Source organism: Rhinoraja longicauda, chromosome 22, assembly GCF_053455715.1.
Source record: "Rhinoraja longicauda isolate Sanriku21f chromosome 22, sRhiLon1.1, whole genome shotgun sequence".
Taxonomy (NCBI): Eukaryota; Metazoa; Chordata; class Chondrichthyes; order Rajiformes; family Arhynchobatidae; genus Rhinoraja; species Rhinoraja longicauda.
In genome coordinates, this window is record NC_135974.1 from 329177 (window position 1) to 355428 (window position 26252).

General features: G+C 55.5%; 1 protein-coding gene across 1 annotated transcript; it reads right to left on the reverse strand.

Moving 5' to 3' along the window:
• Positions 1-3596: 3596 nt before the first annotated feature.
• Positions 3597-26252, reverse strand: mrgbp (MRG/MORF4L binding protein). The gene is given in 6 exon segments (XM_078418601.1): positions 3597-5273; positions 7050-7124; positions 10353-10362; positions 10364-10435; positions 17144-17265; positions 26066-26252. Coding segments are annotated over 6 exon segments (561 nt in total). The 5' UTR covers positions 26175-26252; the 3' UTR covers positions 3597-5100.

The window sequence follows — 26252 nt, forward strand, 5'->3', positions numbered from 1 at the left end:
GAAGGACAAACCACGAACCCGTGACAGGGTGTTGGACTCCCAAGGCTCATCGAGTGCGAGGGCAACGAAAGCTATCCCATCGGGTCCGAACTAACTGTGGGAAGACGACAAGCCGGTGGAGGGAGTGTGATGCTCTGGGCAATGTTCTGCTGGGAAACCTGGGTCCGGCCATTCATGTGGACGTCAATTTGACACGTGTCACCCACCTAAATATCGTTGCAGACCAGGTACACCCCTTCATGCCAATGGTATTCCCTGATGGCAGTGGCCTCTTTCAGCAGGATAATGCACCCTGCCACACTGCACACATTGTTTGGGAATGGTTTGAGGAACATGATGAAGTGTTCACCGTGTTGCCCTTGGCCTCCAAATTATCCAGATCTCAATCCGATTGAGCATCTGTGGGATGTGCCGGATCGACAAATCCGATCCACGGCGGCCCCACCTCGCAACTTACAGGAAGGATCTGCTGCTAATGTTTTGGTGCCAGATACCAGGACACCTTCAGGGGTCTTGTAGAGTCCATGCCTCGGCGGGTCGGTGCTGTTTTGACAGCACACGGAGGACCAACAGCAGGTGGTCATGGGCCATTCTTAGTCACGTGTGTGACCAAAAATATGAAAAATTGTGGGATACATCTCTTCTAATTCTGAAAGCATTACAGGCATATTGTTTTGTACCGTATATATGACTTATAAATGTCGACGTTTATCAAGTGGAAATTTTATGTTATGCTGGTAAATGTTTGTTTAGGGTCAGAGGTCAAATATGACATGTGAGGTATGTGTGTGACCATGTGAGGTATGTGTGTACGTCAGCCCATAATGTCCGTGCCCAACATGATGGAATATAAACCAATCTCTGCATGTATTTACGATGTAACTAGGAAAATTGACAGGGGAGAGCCGGTGGATGTGGTGTACCTTGACTTTCAGAAAGCTTTCGACAAGGTCCCACATAGGAGATTAGTGGGCAAAATTAGAGCACATGGTATTGGAGGTAGGGTACTGACATGGATAGAAAATTGGTTGACAGACAGAAAGCAAAGAGTGGGGATAAATGGGTCCCTTTCAGAATGGCAGGCAGTAACTAGTGGGGTACCACAAGGCTCAGTGCTGGGACCGCAGTTATTTACAATATACATTAATGACTTGGATGAAGGGATTAAAAGTAACATTAGCAAATTTGCAGATGACACAAAGCTGGGTGGCAGTGTGAACTGTGAGGAAGATGCTATGAGGTTGCAGGGTGACTTGGACAGGTTGTGTGAGTGGGCAGATGCATGGCAGATGCAGTTTAATGTGGAAAATGTGAAGTTATCCACTTTGGAGGTAAGAATAGGAAGGCAGATTATTATCTGAATGGTGTCAAGTAAGGAAAAGGGGTCGTACAACGAGATCTGGGTGTCCTAGTGCATCAGTCACTGAAAGGAAGCATGCATGCATGTACAGCAGGCAGTGAAGAAAGCCAATGGAATGTTGCCCTTCATAACAAGAGGAGTTGAGTATAGGAGCAAAGAGGTCCTTCTGCAGTTGTACAGGGCCCTAGTGAGACCTGGAGTACTGTGTGCAGTTTTGGTCTCCAAATTTGAGGAAGGATATTCTTGCTATTGAGGGCGTGCAGCGTGGGTTCACTAGGTTAATTCCCGGAATGGCGGGACGGTCGTACGTTGAAAGACTGGAGAGACTAGGCTTGTATACACTGGAATTTAGAAGGATGAGAGGGGATCTTATGAAACATATAAGATTATTAAGGGGTTGGACACGTTAGAGGCAGGGAACAGGTTCCCAATGTTGGGGGAGTCCAGAACCAGGGGCCACAGTTTAAGACTAAGGGGTAAGCCATTTAGAACAGAGATGAGGAAAAACTTTTTCAGTCAGAGTAGTAAATCTGTGGAATTCTCTGCCTCAGCAGGCAGTGGAGGCCAATTCTCTGAATGCTTTCAAGAGAGAGCTAGATAGAGCTCTTAAAGATAGCGGAGTCAGGGGGTATGGAGAGAAGGCAGGAACGGGGTATTGATTAAGAATGATCAGCCATGATCACATTGAATGGTGGTGCTGGCTCGAAGGGCTGAATGGCCTACTCCTGCACCTATTGTCTAGTGCCCGTGATCCATATCCCTCCATATCCATGCGCCTATCCAAAAGATCCCTAAATGCCACTATCCATCTGCCTCCACCACCATTGGCTGCACATTCCAGGCATTCACCACCCACTGTGTAAAACAAAAGTGGGACAAGTCTTTGATTATGTCGGCTGCTTTTAGGAGGCAGCGTGTAGGGTGGATGGAGTCACTGGTGGGGAGTGTGGTGTGTGTGATGGACTGGGCTACATCTACAATGGTGGGGAGTGTGGTGTGTGTGATGGACTGGGCTACATCTACAATGGTGGGGAGTGTGGTGTGTGTGATGGGCTGGGCTACATCTACAATGGTGGGGAGTGCGATGGATTGGGCTACATCTACAATGGTGTGGAGTGTGGTGTGTGTGATGGGCTGGGCTACATCTACAATGGTGGGGAGTGCGATGTGTGTGATGGACTGGGCTACATCTACAATGGTGGGGAGTGTGGTGGACTGGGCTGCAATGGTGGGGAGTGTGGTGTGTGTGATGGACTGGGCTACATCTACAATGGTGGGGAGTGCGATGTGTGTGATGGGCTGGGCTACATCTACAATGGTGGGGAGTGTGGTGTGTGTGATGGGCTGGGCTACATCTACAATGGTGGGGAGTGCGAATTGTGTGATGGACTGGGCTACATCTACAATGGTGGGGAGTGTGGTGTGTGTGATGGACTGGGCTACATCTACAATGGTGGGGAGTGTGGTGGACTGGGCTGCAATGGTGGGGTGTGGTGTGTGTGATGGGCTGGGCTACATCTACAATGGTGGGGAGTGTGGTGGACTGGGCTACTTCGTCAGCTCTCCGCTACTTCTCACGGTGTTGGGCAGAGTTGTCGAGGAAATACCACAGTGTGGGAGGTAGGACTGATAGAGTTGCAGTGTTGGTGGAAGAGTGATGAGCAGTAACGTGTAGTCAGAAGGGCAGTACTCCATGGAGAGACACTTTACTGTGGAGCACCACACTGTCTGGGAGAGTACTTCTTGCAAGGCCAGTGGCATGGTTGCTGCTTTTCAGCGCTTGCAGCGCCAGAGACCTGGGTCCCATCCCGACTACGGGTACTGTCTGTACGAAGTTTGTACTGTGCTTTCCCCCGTGACCGCGTAGGTTTTCTCTGAGATCTTCGATTTTCTCCCACAGTCCAAAGACATGCAGGTATGCAGGTTAATTGGCTTGGTATAAATGTAAACTGTCGCTAGTATGTGTTGTCGAATGGCCTACATCTCTAAACTAAACTGGAGTTTGTACATTCTCTGTGTGACCGCGTGGGCTTCCTCCCACATCACAAAGACGTGCGGGTTTGTCTGTTAATCGGCCCTCTGGAAATTGTCCCGAGGGTGTGGATGTGAAAGAGGGATGACATGTCCCCATGCCACCAGGCTGTCCAAAACCTTGTGTGATTTCCTTCGCTCATCACAGCTGTCCATGTGCTACACAGCTATCAGTGAGTTTAACACAGCCATTCCAAGCCACAAATCTCCAACATGGTTTTAATAAGAAAATCTTTGAAAAAAAGAGGCATTCATAAACAAATAACAAGAGGGGCAGCACAATGAAAGTAACACGAGACTCCCCTCTCCCCAGGTCCATCAGGGTATTTGGGGCATTTACTGGACCAGCTGATGCCAGCTCTGTCCATCCCATCTCTGGGGGGAGGGGCGGAGGAGGGGGTGCAGCAGAACGGCGGGCAGTAACTGACCAACGGGCACCAGCTGAGACCCACCATGCGGCCCCTGGATCCCCCCCACTGCAGCCCCTGGAACTCCGCTGGATGCAGAGGCAGCGGGGTACAGTCCTACTGCTGAGTGTGGAGTACCCCCTCTCCCCACACCCAGTGTAGTGTACCCCTCTCCCCACTCCCACTGTGTGTGTAGAGTACCCCCTGTTCCCACTCCCACTGCAAGCGGTAGGCAGGCACTTCCAGCATGGTGTATCTACCCCTCATGCCAGGGTGCACCCCAAAGTGCAGGGCTTACCCCGCCCCCAGGGCGTACCCCAGACACGGGGCGTACCGACAGTGCAGGGCGTACCCCACACCCCGGACGTACCCCACAGTGCAGGGCGTACCCCACAGTGCAGGGCGACCCCACACCCCGGGCGTACCCCACAGTGCAGGGCGTACCCCACAGTGCAGGGCGACCCCACACCCCGGGCGTACCCCACAGTGCAGGGCGTACCCCACAGTGCAGGGCGACCCCACACCCCGGACGTACCCCACAGTGCAAGGCGTACCCCACAGTGCAGGGCGACCCCACAGTGCAGGGCGTACCCCACAGTGCAGGGCGACCCCACAGTGCAGGGCGTACCCCACAGTGCAGGGCGACCCCACACCCCGGGCGTACCCCACAGTGCAGGGCGTACCCCACAGTGCAGGGCGTACCCCACAGTGCAGGGCGTACCCCACAGTGCAGGGCGTACCCCACAGTGCAGGGCCGTACCCCACACCCGGGGCGTACCCCACAGTGCAGGGCGTACCCCACAGTGCAGGGCGTACTCCACAGTGCAGGGCGACCCCACACCCCGGGCGTACCCCACACCCCGGGCGTACCCCACACCCCGGGCGTACCCCACCCAGGGCGTACCCCGCAGTGCAGGGAGTACTCCACAGTGCAGGGCGACCCCACACCCCGGGCGTACCCCACACCCCGGGCGTACCCCACACCCCGGGCATACCCCGGGCATACCCCACACCCCGGGCGTACCCCACAGTGCAGGGCGTACCCCACACCCCGGGCGTACTCCACACCCCGGACGTACCCCACACCCAGGGCGAACCCCACACCCCGGGCGTACCCCACACCCAGGGCGTACCCCACACCCCGGGCGTACCCCACAGTGCAGGGTGTACCCAACACCCCGGGCGTACCCCACACCCCGGGCGTACCCCACAGTTCAGGGCGTACCCCACAGTGCAGGGCGTACCCCACACCCCGGGCGTACCCCACACCCCGGGCGTACCCCACACCCCGGGCGTACCCCACTACACGCGGCGGCGCTTGGCTCCGCTGGGGCTGGATGGATTACTGTTGACACTCAGCAGGTTGGCAGTGGCGCGGTTCCTCTTGCGCTTGTCCACCACCTCCTTGGGCCCGGCCTCGCCCACCGCCGCCACCTTCTCTTTCACCATGGCCTTCTCCACCACCTTGCTGCCACCTGCATGGGCACGGTTCACAACACATCCCTTAGACACACAGCACACAAACTCTGCTGCAGCCCACCACATCCACACACCCACCATCTACCACCCTTCACACTGGTATTATCCCACTTTCTCAAACACTCCCTACACACTAGGGGCAATTTACAGAGGGGCAATCAACCTACAAACCTGCACATCTTTGGGATGTGGGAGGAAACCGGAGCACCCGGAGAAAATTCAGGAAAAACAGAGAAGTAATTCTGCACTCTGCATCTTCCCATTTGCTCTACCAATTTTACTTGAGTTTGACCTGATTGTACAGGCGCTCCTCAGCTTCCGATGGGGCTCCGTTCCCAGAAACCCATCGTAAACTGAAAGTATTGTAAGTGGAAATGCATTGTAATGCCGGTAGCGAGTGGCGGCCCGCCATGGGTCGCTGCCGTTTGCACCATCGTTAAGTGGAACTATCGTGAGAAGCATGGTAGGCCGGGGACCACCTGTATTACGTACAGTGTTACCTACGCTTCTCACTCTACCTTGGTGACAATGATCAACCTCACTCAGATCGAAACACGCAAACTCCACACAGGCAGCAGCCGAGGTGAAGATTGAATCCTGGTCTCTGGCGCTGAGGCTGAGGCTGCACCAGCTGTGCCAATCGTGAGTAAAGGGAAAGCTTCCGTGAAGCAAAGTTGTACAGCAGCCACATCCCACCAGCAGCAACGTTGTCCCAACACACCCACCCACCCACTCACCCACCCCCGGGACATCAGGATAGCGCAGGGACACACACAGGGATCCACAGTGGCCCACACGCACACACACACACACAGTGGCCCACACACACACACACAGTGGCCCTCACACACACATAGTGGCCCACACACACACACACACACAGTGGCCCTCACACACACATAGTGGCCCACACACACACACACACACACACACACATAGTGGCCCACACACACACACACACACAGTGGCCCACACACACACACAGTGGCCCTCACACACACATAGTGGCCCACACACACACACACATAGTGGCCCACACACACACACACACACAGTGGCCCACACACACACACACACACAGTGGCCCACACACACACACACACACAGTGGGCCTCACACACACACACATAGTGGCCCTCACACACACACACAGTGGCCCTCACACACACACACACAGTGGCCCACACACACATAGTGGCCCACACACACACAGTGGCCCACACACACACAGTGGCCCACACACACACACACACAGTGGCCCACACACACACACACAGTGGCCCACACACACACAGTGGGCCTCACACACACACACACAGTGGCCCTCACACACACACACATATACAGTGGCCCTCACACACACACACAGTGGGCCTCACACACACACACACAGTGGCCCTCACACACACACACACATATACAGTGGCCCTCACACACACACAGTGGCCCTCACACACATACACACACCCACACACGGTTGGCTCACACACAAACACACGGTGGGCTCACACGCACACACGGTGGGCTCACACACATACACACACACACACACACGGTGGGCTCACACACACACACACACGGTGGGCTCACACACATACACACACACACACACACACACACACACAGTGGGCTCACACACACACGGTGGGCTCACACACATACACGGTGGGCTCACACACACACGGTGGGCTCACACACGCGCACACACAGTGGCCCTCACACACACATAGCTGTGGCGTTGTGTGGTGCAGTGCGGTGTGTTGGGCACGCACCTTCCTCAGTGACGCCCAGCTCCGGCAACTCCTCCCTCAGCTCAGCCTTCAGCTCCTCCTCCACCCCGCTCTTGCCTACGGTGGATGAGCAGCAGGTTACACACTGCACCAGGGACAGGCCACACACCAGCTGCCCACCCCCCACCTCCTACCAGCGGCCCGCCCCCCACCCGCAGCCCGCGGCCCGCCCCCACCCGTGGCCCACCCCCACCCGTGGCCCACCCCCACCAACGGTCCACTCACCAGCGGCCCACCCCCACCAGTGGCCCACTCACCGGCGGCCCACCCCCACCAGTGGCCCACTCACCGGCGGCCCACCCCCCACTCACCAGCGGTCCACTCACCAGCGGCCCACCCCCACCAGTGGCCCACCCCCACCAGCGGTCCACTCACCAGCGGCCCACTCACCGGCGGTCCACTCACCAGCGGCCCACTCACCGGCGGCCCACCCCCCACTCACCAGCGGCCCAGTCACCGGCGGCCCACCCCCCACTCACCGGCAGCCCACCCCCACCAGCGGTCCATTCACCAGTGGCCCACCCCCACCAGCGGCCCACCCCCACCAGCGGCCCACCCCCACCAGCGGCCCACCCCCACCAGCGGTCCATTCACCAGCGGCCCACCCCCATCAGCGGCCCACCCCCACCAGCGGCCCACCCCCACCAGCGGCCCACCCCCACCAGCAGTCCACTCAACGGCTGCCCACCCCCACCAGCGGTCCACTCACCGGCGGCCCACCACCCTTGGCCAGGCCGACTACAATCAGCAGCTGGAGGTGCCTGCATGGGGGCATCGTGTGCATGGTGCAGCCTACAGGCAGAACTGCTCACTCAGTGTGGGGGGAGTGTGAGTGTGTGCACGCATGTGAGTGTGTGTCTGTGTGTGAGTGTGCATGAGTGTGTGTGCATGTGCCTGAGTGAGTCAGTATACGTGTGCATATGTGTGAGTGTGTGAATGTGTGCGTGCCCGCGTGTGTGCACGCATGTATGTATGATTGCGAGTGTATGTGTGTGTGAGCGTGTGTGCACGTGTGTTCATGTGTATGCGTGCATGTGTGAGTGTGTGCATGCGAGTGTGCATGCATGCATGTGTGACTGTGCGTGCATGCTTGTGTGGGTGTGTGTAAATGTGTGTGCGTGAGTGAGAATGTGAGTGTATGAGTCATAAGGTCACAAGTGATAGGGGCAGAATTAGGCCATTCGGCCCATCAGGTCTACTCCACCATTCAATCATGGCTGATCTATCTCTCCCTCCTAACCCCATTCTCCTGCCTTCTCCCCATAATCCCTGAAACCCGTACTAATCAAGAATCTATCTATCTCTGCCTTAAAAATATCCACTGATTTGGCCTCCACAGCCGTCTGTGGCAAAGAATTCCACAGATTCACCACCCTCTGACTAAAGAAATTCCTGCTCATCTTCCTAAAGGAACATCCTTTAATTCTGAGGCTACGACCTCTGGTCCTAGACTCTCCCACTGTTGGAAACATCCTCTCCACATCCACTCTATCCAAGCCTTTCACTATTCAGTATGTTTCAATGAGGTCCCCCCTCATTCGTCTAAACTCCAGCGAGTACAAGCCCAGTGTTGACAAACGCTCATCATAGGTTAACCTACTCATTCCTGGGATCATTCTTGTAAACCTCCTCTGGACCCTCTCCAGAGCCAGCACATCCTTCCTCAGATATGGGGCCCAAATCTGCTCACAATACTCCAAATGTGGCCTGACCAGTGTCTTATCCCTGTTTTTGTACACAAGCCCGCTTGAAATAAATGCTAGGGATGCGTTTGCCTTCCTTACTACTGATTCAACGTGCAAATTAACTTTTTGGGAATCCTGCACTAGCGATCCCAAGTCCCTTTACTCCTCCGATTTCTCTCCTTATTGAGAAAATAGTCTACGCCTTTAATCCTACTACCAAAATGCATGACTCCACACTTTGCTGCACTATATTCCATCTGCCACTTCTCTGCCCACTCTCCCAACCTATCCAAGTCATAGAGTCCTACAGTGTGGCAATAGGCCCAGGGCCAAACTTGCCCACACCGGCCAACGTGCCCCAGCTACACCAATCTAGTCAAGTCCTTCTGCAGAGTCCCGACTTCCTCTACACCACCAGCCTCCCAACCCATCTTTGATTCAGTACAAGTGTGTGTGCATGTCTGTGAGTGTGTATGTGCTTGTGTGAGTATGTGTGTGTTGGTGCGTATGTAGGTGTTTGTGCAAATGTGTGTAAATGTGTGAGATGTGTGTGTGAGTCACAATCAAGTTGCGCTGGAGCGGCAGGGACTCGAAGTGTGAGGGGCTGCATGTGTGGGGGGGTGCAGGTATGGGGGCTGCAGGTGTGAGGGACTGCACGTATGGGGGGGTGCAGGTGTGGGGGTGCACATGTGGGGGTTGCAGGTGTGGGGGGTGCACATGTGGGGGTTGCACGTGTGAGGGACTGCACGTGTGGGGGGGGTGCCGGTGCGGAGGCTGCAGGGGTGCACATGTGGGGGGTTGCACGTGTGGGGGGGGTGCAGGTGTGGGGGGGTGCAGGTGTGGGGGGAGGGGGGGGAAGGTGTGGGGGGTGCAGGTGTGGGGGGGGTGCAGGTGTGGGGGGGGTGCAGGTGTGAAGGACTGCACGTGTGGGGGGTTGCAGGTGTGGGGGGGGTGCAGGTGTGGGGGATGCAGGTGTGGGGGGTGCAGGTGTGGGGGTTGCACGTGTGAGGGACGGCACGTGTGGGGAGGTGCAAGTGTGGTTGGGTGCAGGTGTAGGGGGTGCAGGTGTTTGGGAGGATGCAGGTCTGGGGGGGGTGCAGGTGTGGGGGGGGGGCATGTGTGTGGGGTGCAGGTGTGGGGAGGTGCAGGTGTGTGGGGGGGTGCAGGTGTGTGGGGGGGGTAGGTGTGTGGGGGGGGTGCAGGTGTATGGGTGCAGGTGTGTGGGGGGGTAGGTGTGTGGGGGGGGTGCAGGTGTTGGGGGGTGCAGGTGTAGGGGTGCAGGTGTGTGGGGGGGTAGGTGTGTGGGGGGTGCAGGTGTTGGGGGGGTGCAGGTGTGTGTGGGGGGTAGGTGTGTGGGGGGGGGGTGCAGGTGTTGGGGGGTGCAGGTGTAGGGGTGCAGGTGTGTGTGGGGGTGCAGGTGTTGGGGGGTGCAGGTGTGGGGGTGGAGTTGTGTGTGGGGGGGTAGGTGTTTGGGGGGGTGCAGGTGTGGGGGGTAGGTGTGTGGGGGGGTGCAGGTGTGTGGGGGGGTAGGTGTGTGGGGGGGTGCATGTGTGGGGGTGCAGGTGTGCGTCTCCCGCGCCGCTGCATTGCACGGCCTCACCTTCCTTCACTTCCGTGGATGATGTCGTCCGGTAGAACAAAGTTGCGCTCGCCGTTGGGGAAGGGCAGGATCTCAGACTCGTGCTGGAGTAGAGCGGAGACCAGAACGTCAGCTCACCTCTCCCCCTACTGCACCCACCCCTCCCCCTCCCCGTACCACACCCACCCCTCCCCCTACTGCACCCACCCCTCCCCCTCCCCGTACCACACCCCACCCCTCCCCCTACTGCACCCACCCCTCCCCCTCCCCGTACCACACCCACCCCTCCCCGTACCACACCCACCCCTCCCCCTCCAGGTACCACACCCACCCTCCCCCCTACTGCACCCACCCCTCCCCCTCCCCGTACCACACCCACCCCTCCCCCTCCCCGTACCACACCCACCCCTCCCCCTCCAGGTACCACACCCACCCCTCCCCCTACTGCACCCACCCCTCCCCCTCCCCGTACCACACCCACCCCTCCCCCTCCACGTACCACACCCACCCCTCCCCGTACCACACCCACCCCTCCCCCTCCCCGTACCACACCCACCCCTCCCCCTCCCCGTACCCACACCCACCCCTCCCCCTCCCCGTACCACACCCACCCCTCCCCCTCCCCGTACCACACCCACCCCTCCCCCTCCACGTACCACACCCACCCCTCCCCCTACTGCACCCACCCCTCCCCCTCCCCGTACCACACCCACCCCTCCCCGTACCACACCCACCCCTCCCCCTCCACGTACCACACCCACCCCTCCCCGTACCACACCCACCCCTCCCCCTCCCCGTACCACACCCACCCCTCCCCCTCCCCGTACCACACCCACCCCTCCCCCTACTGCACCCACCCCCTCCCCCTACTGCACCCACCCCTCCCCCTACTGCACCCACCCCTCCCCCTACTGCACCCACCCCTCCCCCTCCCCCTCCCCGTACCACACCCACCCCTCCCCCCTCCCCGTACCACACCCCACCCCTCCCCGTACCACACCCACCCCTCCCCGTACCACACCCCACCCCTCCCCCTCCACGTACCACACCCACCCCTCCCCCCTCCACGTACCACACCCACCCCTCCCCCTCCACGTACCACACCCACCCCCTCCCCCTCCACGTACCACACCCACCCCTCACCCTACTGCACCCACCCCTCCCCCTCCCCGTACCACACCCACCCCTCCCCGTACCCACACCCACCCCTCCCCGTACCACACCCACCCCTCCCCCTCCCCGTACCACACCCACCCCTCCCCGTACCACACCCACCCCTCCCCCTCCACGTACCACACCCACCCCTCCCCCTCCACGTACCACACCCTCCCCTCCACCCCCCTCCCCCCCCCACCCGTACCATCCACCCCTCCCCCCCACGTACCACACCCATCCCTCCCCTCCCCTCCCCCTCCACATACTGCACCCACCCCTCCCCCTCCCCGTACCACACCCACCCCTCCCCGTACCACACCCCACCCCTCCCCCTCCACGTACCACACCCACCCCTCCACGTACCACACCCACCCCCTCCACGTACCACACCCACCCCCTCCACGTACCACACCCACCCCTCCACGTACCACACCCTCCCCTCCACGTACCATCCACCCCTCTCCCCCACGTACCACACCCATCCCTCCCCTCCCCTCCCCCTCCACGTACCACCCACCCCTCCCCCTCCACATATCACACCCACCCCTCTCCCCTCCAACCTGTGGGAGGGGATAGTGTGTGGGGGAGGGAGGGGAGGGGATAGTGTGTGGGGGAGGGAGGGGAGGGGATAGTGTGTGGGGGAGGGAGGGGAGGGGAGGGGATAGTGTGTGGGGGAGGGAGGGGAGGGGATAGTGTGTGGGGGAGATTACAAACGGGGAATTACAGACCAGTTAGTCTGACATCGGTGGTGGGGAAGATGCTGGAGTCAATTATTAAAGAGGTAATAATGGTGCATTTGGATAGCAGTAAAAGGATAAGTCCAAATCAGCATGGATTTATGGGAAATCATGCTTGACTAATCTTCTGGAATTTTTTGAGAATGTGACAAATAAAATGGATGAAGGGGAGCCAGTGGATGTAGTGTATCTAGACTTTCAGAAAGCCTTTGATAAGGTCCCGCACGGGAGATTGGTGACTAAAATTAGAGCACATGGTATTGGGGGTAGGGTATTGACATGGATAGAAAATTGGTTGGTAGACAGGAAGCAAAGAGTAGGAGTAAACGGGTCCTTTTCAGAATGGCAGGCAGTGGCGAGTGGAGTGCCGCAAAGGCTCGGTGTTGGGGCCGCAACTATTTACAATATATATTCATGATTTGGATGAGGGAATTAGAAGCAACACTAGCAAGTTTGCGGATGACACAAAGCTGGGTGGCAGTGTGAACTGTGAAGAGGATGTTAGGAGGTTGCAGGGTGACCTGGACAGGTTGAGTGAGTGGGCAGATGCGTGGCAGATGCAGTATAATATAGATAAATGTGAGGTTATCCACTTTGGCGGCAGAAACAAGGAGGCAGAATATTATCGCAATGGTGTTAGGTTAGGTAAGGGGGAGGTGCAGCGAGACCTGGGTGTCCTTGTACACCAGTCACTGAAAGTTGGCGTGCAGGTACAGCAGTGAAAAAAGCTGATGGCATGTTGGCCTTCATAACAAGAGGATTTCGGTATAGGAGTAAAGAGGTTCTTCTGCAGTTGTATAGGGCCCTGGTAAGACCACATCTGGAGTATTGTGTACAGTTTTGGTCTCGTAATTTGAGGAAGGACATCCTTGTAATTGAGGCAGTGCAGCGTAGGTTCACGAGATTGATCCCTGGGATGGCAGGACTGTCATGAGGAAAGATTGAAAAGACTAGGCTTGTATTCACTGGAGTTTAGAAGGATGGGAGGGGATCTTATAGAAACATATAAAATTATAAAAGGACTGGACAAGCTAGATGCAGGAAACATGTTCTCAATGTTGGGCGAGTCCAGAACCAGGGGCCACAGTCCTAGAATAAAGGGGAGCCCATTTAAAACTGAGGTGAGAAAAAACTTTTTCACCCAGAGAGTTGTGAATTTGCGGAATTCGCTGCCACAGAAGGCAGTGGAGGCCAAATCACTGGATGGATTTAAGAGAGTTAGAGCTCTAGGGGCTCGTGGAATCAAGGGATATGGGGAGAAGGCAGGCACGGGTTATTGATTGTGGACAATCAGCTATGATCACAATGGCGGTGACGGCTCGAAGGACCGAATGGCCTCCTCCTGCACCTATTTTCTATGTTTCCATGAGAGAGGGGAGGGGATAGAGTGTGGGGGAGAGAGGGGAGGGGGTTAGTGTGTGGGGGAGAGAGGGGAGGGGATAGTGAGTGGGGGAGAGAGGGGAGGGGATAGTGTGTGGGGGAGAGAAGGGAGGGGATAGTGAGTGGGGGAGAGTGTGTGGAGGGGAGGGGATAGTGTGTGGTGGAGAGAGGGGAGGGGATAGTGAGTGGGGGAGAGTGTGTGGAGGGGAGGGGATAGTGAGTGGGGGAGAGTGTGTGGAGGGGAGGGGATAGTGAGTGGGGGAGAGTGTGTGGAGGGGAGGGGGATAGTGTGTGGGGGAGAGAGGGGAGGGGATAGTGAGTGGGGGAGAGTGGGGAGGGGATAGTGTGTGGGGGAGAGTGGGGAGGGGATAGTGAGTGGGGGAGAGTGGGGAGGGGATAGTGAGTGGGGGAGAGTGGGGAGGGGATAGTGTGTGGGGGAGAGAGGGGAGGGGATAGTGAGTGGGGGAGAGTGGGGAGGGGATAGTGAGTGGGGGAGAGTGGGGAGGGGATAGTGAGTGGGGGAGAGTGGGGAGGGGATAGTGAGTGGGGGAGAGAGGGGAGGGGATAGTGAGTGGGGGAGAGTGGGGAGGGGATAGTGAGTGGGGGAGAGTGGGGAGGGGATAGTGAGTGGGGGAGAGTGGGGAGGGGATAGTGAGTGGGGGAGAGAGGGGAGGGGATAGTGAGTGGGGGAGAGATAGTGAGTGGGGGAGAGTGGGGAGGGGATAGTGAGTGGGGGAGAGTGGGGAGGGGATAGTGAGTGGGGGAGAGTGTGTGGAGGGGAGGGGATAGTGAGTGGGGGAGAGAGGGGAGGGGATAGTGAGTGGGGGAGAGTGGGGAGGGGATAGTGAGTGGGGGAGAGTGTGTGGAGGGGAGGGGGATAGTGTGTGGTGGAGAGAGGGGAGGGGGGTTGCTGTACGGTTCATTCAATGGCAGCCTCCAGTGATGGGGTGGGAGATGCGGTCAGTGTGGGTGTGGGTGTGGGTGATGAGGTCAGTGTGGGTGTGGGTGATGAGGTCAGTGTGAGTGTTAATAGACAATAGGTGCAGGAGGAGGCCATTCAGCCCTTCGAGCCAGCACCGCCATTCAATGCGATCATGGCTGATCACTCTCAATCAGTACCCCGTTCCTGCCTTCTCCCCATACCCCCTCACTCCGCTATCCTTAAGAGCTCTATCCAGCTCTCTCTTGAAAGCATCCAACGAACTGGCCTCCACTGCCTTCTGAGGCAGAGAATTCCACACCTTCACCACCCTCTGATTGAAAAAGTTCTTCCTCATCTCCGTTCTAAATGGCCTACCCCTTATTCTTAAACTGTGGCCCCTTGTTCTGGACTCCCCCAACATTGGGAACATGTTTCCTGCCTCTAATGTGTCCAATCCCCTAATTATCTTATAATGTGGGTGATGTGGTCAGTGTGGGTGTTGCGGTCAGTGTGGGTGTGGTCAGTCTGGGATGTGGTCAGTGTGGGTGTGGGTGATATGGTCAGTGTGGGTGATATGTTCAGTGTGGGTGATATGGTCAGTGTGGGTGCGGTCAGTATGGGTGTTGCGGTCAGTATGGGCATGGGATGTGGTCAGTGTGGGTGATGTGGTCAGTGTGGGTGATGTGGTCAGTGTGGGTGATGCGATCAGTGTGGGTGATGCGATCAGTGTGGGTGTGGGTGATGCGGTCAGTGTGGGTGTGGTCAGTCTGGGATGTGGTCAGTGTGGGTGATGTGGTCAGTGTGGGTGTTTAAATTAATTAATTTATTGCATCGTATGGGAGGCACATTCCCAATCTCGTTGTACCCCTGTACAATGACTATAAAGATATATTGTATTGTATTGTATAATGTATTGTATTGTAAGTGGTCAGTGTGTGTGATGTGGTCAGTGTGTGTGATGTGGTCAGTGTGGGTGATGTGGTCAGTGTGGATGTGGGCAGTGTGGGTGATGTGGTCAGTGTGGATGTGGGCAGTGTGGGTGTAAGGTGCGGTCAGTGTGGATGTGGGCAGTGTGGGTGATGTGGTCAGTGTGGGTGATGTGGTCAGTGTGGGTGTGAGATGCGGTCAGTGTGGGTGTGGGGTGCGGTCAGTGTGGGTGTGGTCAGTGTGGGTGTGGGGTGCGGTCAGTGTGGGTGGGGATGCGGTCAGTGTGGGTGTGAGGTGCGGTCAGTGTGGGTGTGGGGTGCGGTCAGTGTGGGTGTGAGGTGTGGTCAATGTGGGTGAGAGTGTGGGGTGCGGTCAGTGTGGGTATGAGTGTGGGGTGTGGTCAGTGTGGGGTGCGGTCAGTGTGGGTCGGGGGTGCGGTCAGTGTGGGTGTGGTCAGTGTGGGTGTGGGGTGCGGTCAGTGTGGGTGGGGATGCGGTAAGTGTGGGGTGCGGTCAGTGTGGGTGTGGGGTGCAGTCAGTGTGGTGTGGGGTGCGGTCAGTGTGGGTGTGGTCAGTGTGGGTCGGGGGTGCGGTCAGTGTGGGTGTGGGGTGCAGTCAGTGTGGGTGTGGGGTGCGGTCAGTGTGGGTGGGGATGCGGTAAGTGTGGGGTGCGGTCAGTGTGGGTGTGGGGTGCAGTCAGTGTGGTGTGGGGTGCGGTCAGTGTGGGTGTGGTCAGTGTGGGTCGGGGGTGCGGTCAGTGTGGGTGTGGGGTGCAGTCAGTGTGGGTGTGGGGTGCGGTCTGTGTGGGTGTGGGGTGCGGTCAGTGTGGTGTGAGGTGCGGTCAGTGTGGGGTGCGGTCAGTGTGGTGTGAGGTGCGGGCAGTGTGGGTGTGGGGTGCGGTCAGTGTGGGTGCGGTCAGTGTGGGTGTGGGGTGCGGTCAGTGTGGGTGTGGGGTGCGGACAGTGTGGGTTTGGTCAATGTGGGTGTGGGGTGCGGTCAGTGTGGGTGTGAGGTGCGGTCAGTGTGGGTGTGGTCAGTGTGGTGTGAGGTGCGGTCAGTGTGGGTGTGGGTTGCGGTCAGTGTGGGTGTGGTCAGTGTGGGTGTGAGGTGCGGTCAGTGTGGGTGTGGTCAGTGTGGGTGTGGGGTACGGTCAGTGTGGGTGTGGGGTCAGTGTGGGTGTGGTCAGTGTGGGTGTGGTCAGTGTGGGGTGCGGTCAGTGTGGGTGTGGGGTGCGGTCAGTGTGGGGTGCGGTCGGTGTGGGGTGCGGTCAGTGTGGTGTGGGGTCAGTGTGGGTGTGAGGTGCGGTCAGTGTGGGTGTGGTCAGTGTGGTGTGAGGTGCGGTCAGTGTGGGTGTGGGGTGCGGTCAGTGTGGGTGTGGTCAGTGTGGGTGTGAGGTGCGGTCAGTGTGGGTGTGGTCAGTGTGGGTGTGGGGTACGGTCAGTGTGGGTTGGGGTCAGTGTGGGTGTGGTCAGTGTGGGTGTGGGGTCAGTGTGGGTGTGGTCAGTGTGGGGTGCGGTCAGTGTTGGTGTGGGGTGCGGTCAGTGTGGGTGTGGGGTGCGGTCAGTGTGGTGTGGGGTCAGTGTGGGTGTGGTCAGTGTGGGCCGGGGGTGCGGTCAGTGTGGGTGTGAGGGTATGCAGACCTCTCCCAGTGGTGGCCCCCTGTCTGCAGCACAGCCGTGAGCACCCACATACCAGCGCTTGCATGTCATACATGACGTTGAGGTGTTCCCAGACTATCTTCGAGGAGATCTGCCGACCGATGTTCTGGCTGAACTTGTCCCGGATACAGATCATGTGGAAGTGACGGTTCACCCCTGCTGGGAGAGAGAGAGAGAGAGAGAGAGAGAGAGGGGGAGGGTGGGAGGGAGGAGAAAGCGAGGGGTCAGGGAGAGGGAGAGAGGGGGAGGTTGGAGGGAGGGGAGAGGGAGGGGTCAGGGAGAGAGAGTGGGAGGGGATAGGGAGAGAGTGGGAGGAGATAGGGAATGGGAGGGTGGGAGCGATGTTATTCAGAGGCAACAATCATGTGGTGTGGTATCTGAGGGAGGAATGTTGCACAACTCCTGACCGCAGCCTCTGTGCTCAATCAGGAGGCTTTATCCATAACAGGGAAGATGGTCGGAAGGGAGAGAATGGCTAACTGGGCCAGAATGAATCAATAGGAACATATGAATCAGGATCAGGAACAGGTCTAATACCATTGAGAATCGTTTCAGGGATATTTGTTTTGGAAGGAACTATAGATGCTGGTTTACACCGAAGATAGACACAAAATGCTGGAGTAACTCAGTGGGACAGGCAGCATCTCTGCAGAAAAGGAATGGGTGATTTTTCAGGTGGAGACCCTTATTCAGGCTGAGTCAGGGAAGAGGGAGTCTTGAGATATGGATGGGTAAGGTGTGAAAGTGACAGATCAAAGCAGACAATATGGAAATGTAGAATGGTTGATTGTTAGCTGAGGGGAAGTTGACAAAGAGGCCTACAAACAGTAAAATTAATCAGGACAGTGAAACGAGTCAGAGAACTAGGGTGGCACCCACACTGACCGCACCCCCGACCCACACTGACCGCACCCACACTGACCGCACTAGGGTGGTAGAGGGATGGAGAGAGAGGGAAAGCAAGGGTTACTTGAAGTTAGAGAAATCAATATTGATTGATACCACTGGGTTGCGGTATCCCAAGCAAAATATAAAGTGCTGTTCCTCCAGTTTGCGCTGGGCCTCACTCTGACAATGGAGGAGGCCCAGGACAGAAAGGTCAGTGTGGGAATGGAAGACAATGTGTTTAGCAACCGGGAAATATTTGAACAGATACATGGATAGGACAGGTTTAGAGGGATGTGAGCCAAACACAGACATGTAGGACTAGTGTAGATGGGACATGTTGGTCAGAGAAGGCAAGTTGGGCCAAAGGGCCTGTTTCTACACTGTATGAGAGTCAGGAAGTCACGATGCATCTTTATAAAACTTTGGTCAGGCCACAATTGTGTGCACTTCTGGTCGCCCCTTTGCAGGAAGGATGTGGAGGCTTATGATAGGGGAGGTTTACCCGAATGATAGACACAAAGTGCTGGAGTAACTCAGCGGGTCAGGCAGCATCTCTGGAGAACATGCATAAGTGACGTTTCACAGAGTGCTGGAGTAACTCAGTGGGTCAGGCAGCATCTGTGGAGAACATGTATAAGTGATGTTTCACAGAGTGCTGGAGTAACTCAGTGGGCCAGGCAGCATCTGTGGAGAACATGGATAGGTGACGTTTCACAAAGTGCTGGAGTAACTCAGCGGGTCAGGCAGCATCTCTGGAGAACATGGATAGGTGATGTTTCACAGAGTGCTGGAGTAACTCAGTGGGTCAGACAGCATCTCTGGAGAACATGCATAAGTGACGTTTCGGGGTGGTCCTGACCTGAAACATCACCTATCCATTTTCTTCAGTCTGCCTGACCCACTGAGTCACGCTATTTGGTATAAACCGGCATCTGCAGTTCCTTTTTTTATTACATTTATCATAATGATGCCAGAATCAGAGAATATTAGCAGTGGAGAGGTTGAACAAACTGAAACGCCAGAGGTTGCGGGGAGACCTGATAGAAGTATAAGAAATTATAATTGTCCAACTACCAACTACCTGACTGAACAACCACAGTATGTCAGGCTACAGAAATGTGTCTTGGACATGGTGTTGAGCAACACAGGTGCCCCACAGGGGACGGTCCTCCCTACCTGCCTGTTCACCATCTACATATGATATATCTCGGACTCCTGCAATCTGCAGAGGATTTTGGATGACTGCAATTGTGGGCTGTATCAGTGTGGGGAGGGAAGCTGAATACAGAGGTGTAGTCAATGACTTTGTTGAGTGGTGTGGGCTGAATCATCTACGGCTCAACACCAACAAGACTAAGGAGTTAGTGGTGGACTTTAGGAGGAGAGGAACACCCCTGTCCTGCTCCATCAATGGTGTGGATGTGCAGTTTACCGGGGAGTATAAATACCTTGGGGGAGCGTAGCTGGACAGTAAACTGGACGGGCCCAGGAACGCTGAGGCCCTGTACAAGAAGGGACAGATCCGGCTGTATCCTTTGAGAAGGCTCCGCTCCTTCAACATCTGCAGTGAGATGTTGCAGATGTTCTAACAATCAGTCGTAGCCAGTGCCTTCTTCACTGCCGTGTGCCGGGGCAGCAGGGCAAAGGCCGTGGACGCCAAGAGGATTAACAAGCTCATCAGGAAGGCTGGCTCCATCCTGGGGTGGAGTTTGAGTCACGGGAGGTGGTCTTGGAGGGGAGGATGCTCCTCACACTGCGGAGCATCCTGGACAATACAGCTCACCCTCTCCACACTGGTCAACCTAAGGAGTACCTTCAGCAACAGACTGGTTCCACCAAGACGCAGCACAGAACGCCACAGGAGATCCTACTGACTGCACAACTCCTCCCCCTTCTGTCGTGGGGTAGATTGACACCCCTCCTCCCCCTCCCCAATCTTTGCATATCCCCAATCCTTTCCACTCGTCACTTTAATTTCATTTATGTTGTGTTTCATGACTATTGGCAGATCAATTTCCCTCCTGGGATAAAGTTAGTTCTATTGCATTGTATCGTTTTGATAGGGTAGACAGTTGGAAAGTTTCCCCTGAGTGGGAATGTCAAAGACTAGCAGGCATGATCTCAATGTGAGAGGGATCAGTTTTATAGGAGATGCGTGGGGCAACTAATCTTCATGCCCGAAGAAGAGTCTCAACCCGAAACGTCACCTATTCCTTCTCTCCAGAGATGCTGCCTGACTTGCTAAGTTACTCCAGCTTTCTGTGTCTATCGCAGGGTTTTTTAGAGTGGGTAGTGGTGCCAGGAACGTGCTGCCAGGGTTGGTGGGGGAGCAAGGTACAACAGTGGCATTTCAGAGGCTTTTAGATAGGATGGGAATGGAGGGATATGGATCAATAGACAATAGGTGCAGGAGGAGGCCATTCGGCCTTTCGAGCCAGCACTGCCATTCAATGTGATCATGGCTGATCATTCTCAATCAGTACCCCGTTCCTGCCTTCTCCCCATACCCCCTGACTCCGCTATCCTTAAGAGCTCTATCTAGCTCTCTCGTGAATGCATCCAGAGAATTGGCCTCCACTGCCCTCTGAGGCAGAGAATTCCACAGATTTACAACTCTCTGACTGAAAAAGCTTTTCCTCGTCGCCTTCTAAATGGCCTACCCCTTATTCTTAAACTGTGGCCCCTGGTTCTCGACTTCCCCAACATTGGGAACATGTTTCCTGCCTCTAATGTGTCCAATCCCTTAATAATCTTATATGTTTCAATAAGATCCCCTTTCATCCTAAATTCCAGCGCATACAAGCCTAGTCGCTCCAGTCTTTCAACATACGACAGTCCCGCCATTCCAGGAATTAACCTAGTAAACCTACGCTGCACTCGCTCAATAGCAAGAATATCCTTCCTCAAATTTGGAGAACAAAACTGCACACAGTACTCCAGGTGCGGTCTCACTAGGGCCCTGTACAATTGCAGAAGGACCTCCTATACTCAACTCCTCTTGTCATAAAGGCCAACATGCCATTAGCTTTCTTCACTGCCTGCTGTACCTGCATGCTAACTTTAAGTGACTGATGAACAAGGACACCCAGATCTCTTTGTACATCCCCATTTCCTAACTTGACATCATTCAGATAATCTGCCTTCCTGTTCTTACCACCTAAGTGGATAACCTCACATTTATCCACATTAAACTGCATCTGCCATGCATCCGCCCACTCACACAACCTGTCCAAGTCACCCTGCAACCTCATAGCATCCTCCTCACAGTTCACACTGCCACCCAGCTTTGTGTCATCCGCAAATTTGCTAATGTTACTTTTAGTTCCTTCATCTAATTCATTAATGTATATTGTAAATAGCTGCGGTCCCAGCACCGAGCCTTGCGGTACCCCACTAGTCACTGCCTGCCATTCTGAAAGGGACCCGTTAATCCCTACTCTTTGTTTCCTGTCTGTCAACCAATTTTCTATCCATGTCAGCACCCTACCCAAAAAAAAACATGTGCTCTAATCATGCCCACTAATCTCCTATGTGGGACCTTATCAAAGGCTTTCTGAAAGTCCAGGTACACTACATCCCTTGTCCATTTTCCTAGTTACATCCTCAAAAAATTCCAGAAGATGAGTCAAGCATGATTTCCCCTTCATAAATCCATGCTGACTCGGAACAATCCTGTTACTACTGTCCAAATGTTCTGCAATTTCGTCTTTTATAATTGACTCCAGCATCTTCCCCACCACCGATGTCAGACTAACTGATCTATAATTTCCCGTTTTCTCTCACCCTCCTTTCTTAAAAAGTGGGATAACATTAGCTACCCTCCAATCCACAGGAACTGATCCCGAATCTATAGAACATAGGAAAATGATCACCAATGCGTCCACGATTTCTCGAGCCACTTCCTTAAGTACCCTGGGATGCAGACCATCAGGCCCTGGGGATTTATGAGCCTTCAGTGCCATCAGTCTACCCAACACCATTTCCTGCCTAATGTGAATTTCCTTCAGTTCCTCCGTCACCCTAGGACCTCTGTCCACTAGAACATCTGGGAGATTGTTGGTGTCTTCCTTAGTGAAGACAGATCCAAAGTACCTGTTCAACTGGTCATTTCCTTGGTCCCCATGATAAATTCACCTGCTTCTGTCTTCAAGGGACTTCAAGCATTGGCTGGAAGTGTAAGTGAGTCAGAGGAAAAGTCCGTTTAAAAAAGAGAGGCAAAGGGCCGATTACAGTCTTTCAGTCAAAGTCGGGAGAAGCAGTAGCACATACCTTCAAGCTCGTCAGAGGAAGGCAGGTTAGGAGTGTGTGCAGTGATTGGCTGAGCAATTAAATTAGAAGATTGGTAAATTGGTCAATTAATCAATTTAGCGACTGATATAAGCATGGCTTGCTCACAAGGTGCAGCCCTGCCGAGGGAAGTGCCCTGTGAGAAAAGTGCGAGTCTTTGGCTGCGAGTCTTCGGCGAGGAGGCCACACCAAAAGTTGGAGAGGGTGAGACGCAAGAAGGAATTGCTAGCTGATTCAATGTAATGCTTGCAGGATGTGGGAGGTCAGGGACACTGCTGGTACAAGTGTGAGAAGTGTATCCAGGTTCAGCTCCTGAAGGACCATGTTGGGGAACTTCATATATGGGGAACATATATGATATGATATGATGATATGGATAACCTCAGGTCCGTCCGAGAAACTGAGTTGTTCCTGTTCCAAGTTCTACAGTGAGATTGTTACACCGAAGATACTGGAAGAGAGAAGGTGGGTGACGGTGAGAAAGGGAAGGAAGTGCAAGGGTGTTGTACCTCTTGAGAACAGGTTCACCCACTTGGAAGCTGTCGGGGAAGAAGACGTTACCACACTGAGTGGCAGACAGGTTTGCAAAGCAAAGCGTGCTGTTGAGCCAAAACCAAAGAGGCTGACGTCAGGCAACGCCAATTTGTAGGAGACTCCATTGTGAGAGGTCCACAGGGCTTTCTGCGACAACAGGCGGGATTCGAGGATGGTGTGCTGCCTCCCTGGTGCCAGGATCCAGGATGTCACGGACAGAGTGCAGAAAATCCTCAAGGGCGAAGATGAACAGCCAGAAGTGGTAGTGGATGTCGGCACAAACGATGTCGGAAAGAAGGGGATGAATATTCTGCAGCGTGACTTTAGAGAGCTCGGAAAAATGCTGAAAAGCAGGACCTCCAGGGTGGGTATCTCCGGTTTGCTTCCAGTTCCTTGTGCTGGCGAGAGCAGGAACAGGGAGATACAGGACCTGAATGTGTGGCTGAGGTGCTGGTGCAGGGGGCAGGGACTTAGATTCTTAGACCACTGGGACCTGTTTTGGGGTAAGGGGGAATTGTACAAAAGGGACGGATTGGACCTTAACAGGTGGGGGACCAGCATTCTGGCAGGCAGGTTTGCCACCGCTACACGGGTAATTTTAAACTAAATGTGTCAAATGAGATAGTCATGGATAGAGTTAAAGGGAAAGAGAGTAAAGGGATAGTTAATGACCCCAGAATTAACAGGAAAGAAAGCCCACAAATGGATAGGAGAGAATGGCCAAGTGTAATAGGGATCGATGTGAAAGGTGCGATGAGTACGGAATTAAAAGTATTGTGTATGAATGCGCGAAGTATAAGAAGTAAAGTAGATGAGCTTGAGGCTCCGTTGGAGATTAGTTTTAATCTGCAATTTGAGAGGAAGAAGATTAAATCGGAAGTGTCAGGGTTGCAGTTGAACAAAGGGGACTATGAAGGCATGAGAGAGGAGCTGGCCAAGGTCGACTGGAAAGGGATCCTAGCAGGAATGACGGTGGAACAGCAATGGCAGGAATTTCTGGGCATAATCTGGAAGACGCAGGATCATTTCATTCCAAAGAGGAAGAAAGATTCTAAGGGGAGTAGGAGGCAACCGTGGCTGACAAGAGAAGTTAGGGATGGAATAAAACTAAAAGATAAGATGTATAACACAGCAAGGAGTAGCGGGAAGCCAGAGGACAACTTTCATAGGACAACAGAAGGTAACAAAACGGGCAATACGTGCTGAAAAGATGAAGAACGAGGGAAGCTGGCCAAGAATATAAAGAAGTACACTAAAAGCTTCTTTAGGTATGTTAAGAGAAAAAGAGTAGCAAAGTCAAATGTGGGTCCCTTGAAGGCAGACACGGGTGAAATCATTATGGGTAACAAGGAAATGGCAGAAGAGTTGAACAGGTATTTCGGATCTGTCTTCACTAAGCCTTCACTGGCCTCTCTCCACTGGCTCCCAGTACGATACAGAATCAACTTCAAGCTCCTCCTATTCACATACAAAGCCCTAAACGGGCTTGCCCCCCGCCCCCATAATCAAAAATCTTCTAACCCACCACTCTATCTCCAGGTCCCTCAGGTCAGCCGATTTGGGGCTACTCACTATAGACTTAAGTCTAGGCTTAAGCTCAGGGGTGACCGCGCTTTTGCGGTTGCAGCTCCAAGACTGTGGAACAGCATCCCTCTCCCCATCAGAACTGCCCCCTCCATCGACTCCTTTAAGTCCAGGCTCAAAACCTATTTCTACTCCCTAGCGTTTGAGGCCCTCTGAGGGGGCGCTGTGAACTGTTTATGTATGTGCTGTTATGTTTGTGTGCCATTGTATGTTCGTTTCTTAGTAACTGATGTACACCACTTTGGTCAACGTGGGTTGTTTTTAAATGTGCTATACAAATAAAATTGACTTGACTTGACTTGACTAAGGAAGACACAAACAATCTCCCAGATGTACTAGAGGACAGAGGATCTAGGAGGGCAGAGGAACTGAAAGAAATTTGCATTAGGTGAGAAATAGTATTGGGTAGACTGATGGGACTGAAGGTTGATAAATCCCCTGGGCCTGATGGTCTGCATCCCAGGGCACTCAGAGAGGTGGCTCTAGAAATAGTGGATGCATTGGTGATCATTTTCCATTGTTCAATAGATTCAGGATCAGTTCCTGTGGATTGGAGGATAGCTAATGTTATACCACTTTTCAAGAAAGGAGCGAGAGAGAAAACGGGGAATTACAGACCAGTTAGTCTGACATCGGTGGTGGGGAAGATGCTGGAGTCAATTATTAAAGAGGTAATAACGGTGCATTTAGATAGCAGTAAAGGGATAAGTCCAAATCAGCATGGATTTATGAAAGGGAAATCATGCTTGACTAATCTTCTAGACTTTTTTTTGTGGATGTGACAAGTAAAATGGATGAAGGGGAGCCCGTGGATGTAGTATATCTAGACTTTCAGGAAGCCTTTAATAAGGTCCCACACACCCCCCCCCCCCCCCCCCCCCCACAACCCGGACCCTCCCCTCCCCACAACCTGGACCTCCCCCCCCCAATAACCCGGACCCCGTCCCCCACAACCCGGACCCTCCCCCGCCCCCCACATCCCGGACCCTCCCCCGTCCCCCACAACCCGGACCCTCCCCCGCCCCCCACATCCCGGACCCTCCCCCGTCCCCCACAACCCGGACCCTCCCCCGCCCCCCACATCCCGGACCCTCCCCCGCCCCCCACATCCCGGAGCCTCCCCCGCCCCCCACATCCCGGACCCTCCCCCGCCCCCCACAACCCAGACCCCCGCCCCCCACAACCCGGGGTCCGGGTTGTGGGGGGGGGGTGTCCGGGTTGTGAGGGGGGGTGTCCGGGTTGTGGGGGGGGGGGAGTCTGGGTTGTGGGGGGGGATCCGGGTTGTTGGGGGGGATCCGGGTTGTGGGGGGGAGTCCGGGTTGTGGGGGGTCCGGGTTGTGGGGTCCGGGTTGTGAGGGGGGGTGTGCGGGTTGTGGGGGTCCGGGTTGTGGGGGGGGGGGGGGGTGTCCGGGTTGTGGGGGGGGGGGAGTCTGGGTTGTGGGGGGGATCCGGGTTGTTGGGGGGGATCCGGGTTGTGGGGGGGGGGGGGGGTAGTCCGGGTTGTGGGGGTCCGGGTTGTGGGGGTCCGGGTTGTGTGGGGGGGGGGACTCAGTCCGGTCACGTGGTGGGGATGTGGCTATGTGACGGGACCCGTGGGGCGGGGCTGCGGTCACGTGTGTTCCCCCCCCCCCCCCCCTCCCCTCCCTGTCGCTCTCACACCCACCGACCGGCTTGTGGCCCAGCATGGCGTGGAACAGGCACACCTCCACCTCGGGGGTCCATGACACCGCCTCCTCCTCGCGCTCCCTCTCCGCTGTCTGCACCTCCGCCATCGCCGTCCGCGGAATCCGGGCCTGAGGCCCAGACCGAGCGGCCGCGCCGCTAACTTCCGGCGACCCGCCAGGAATCCC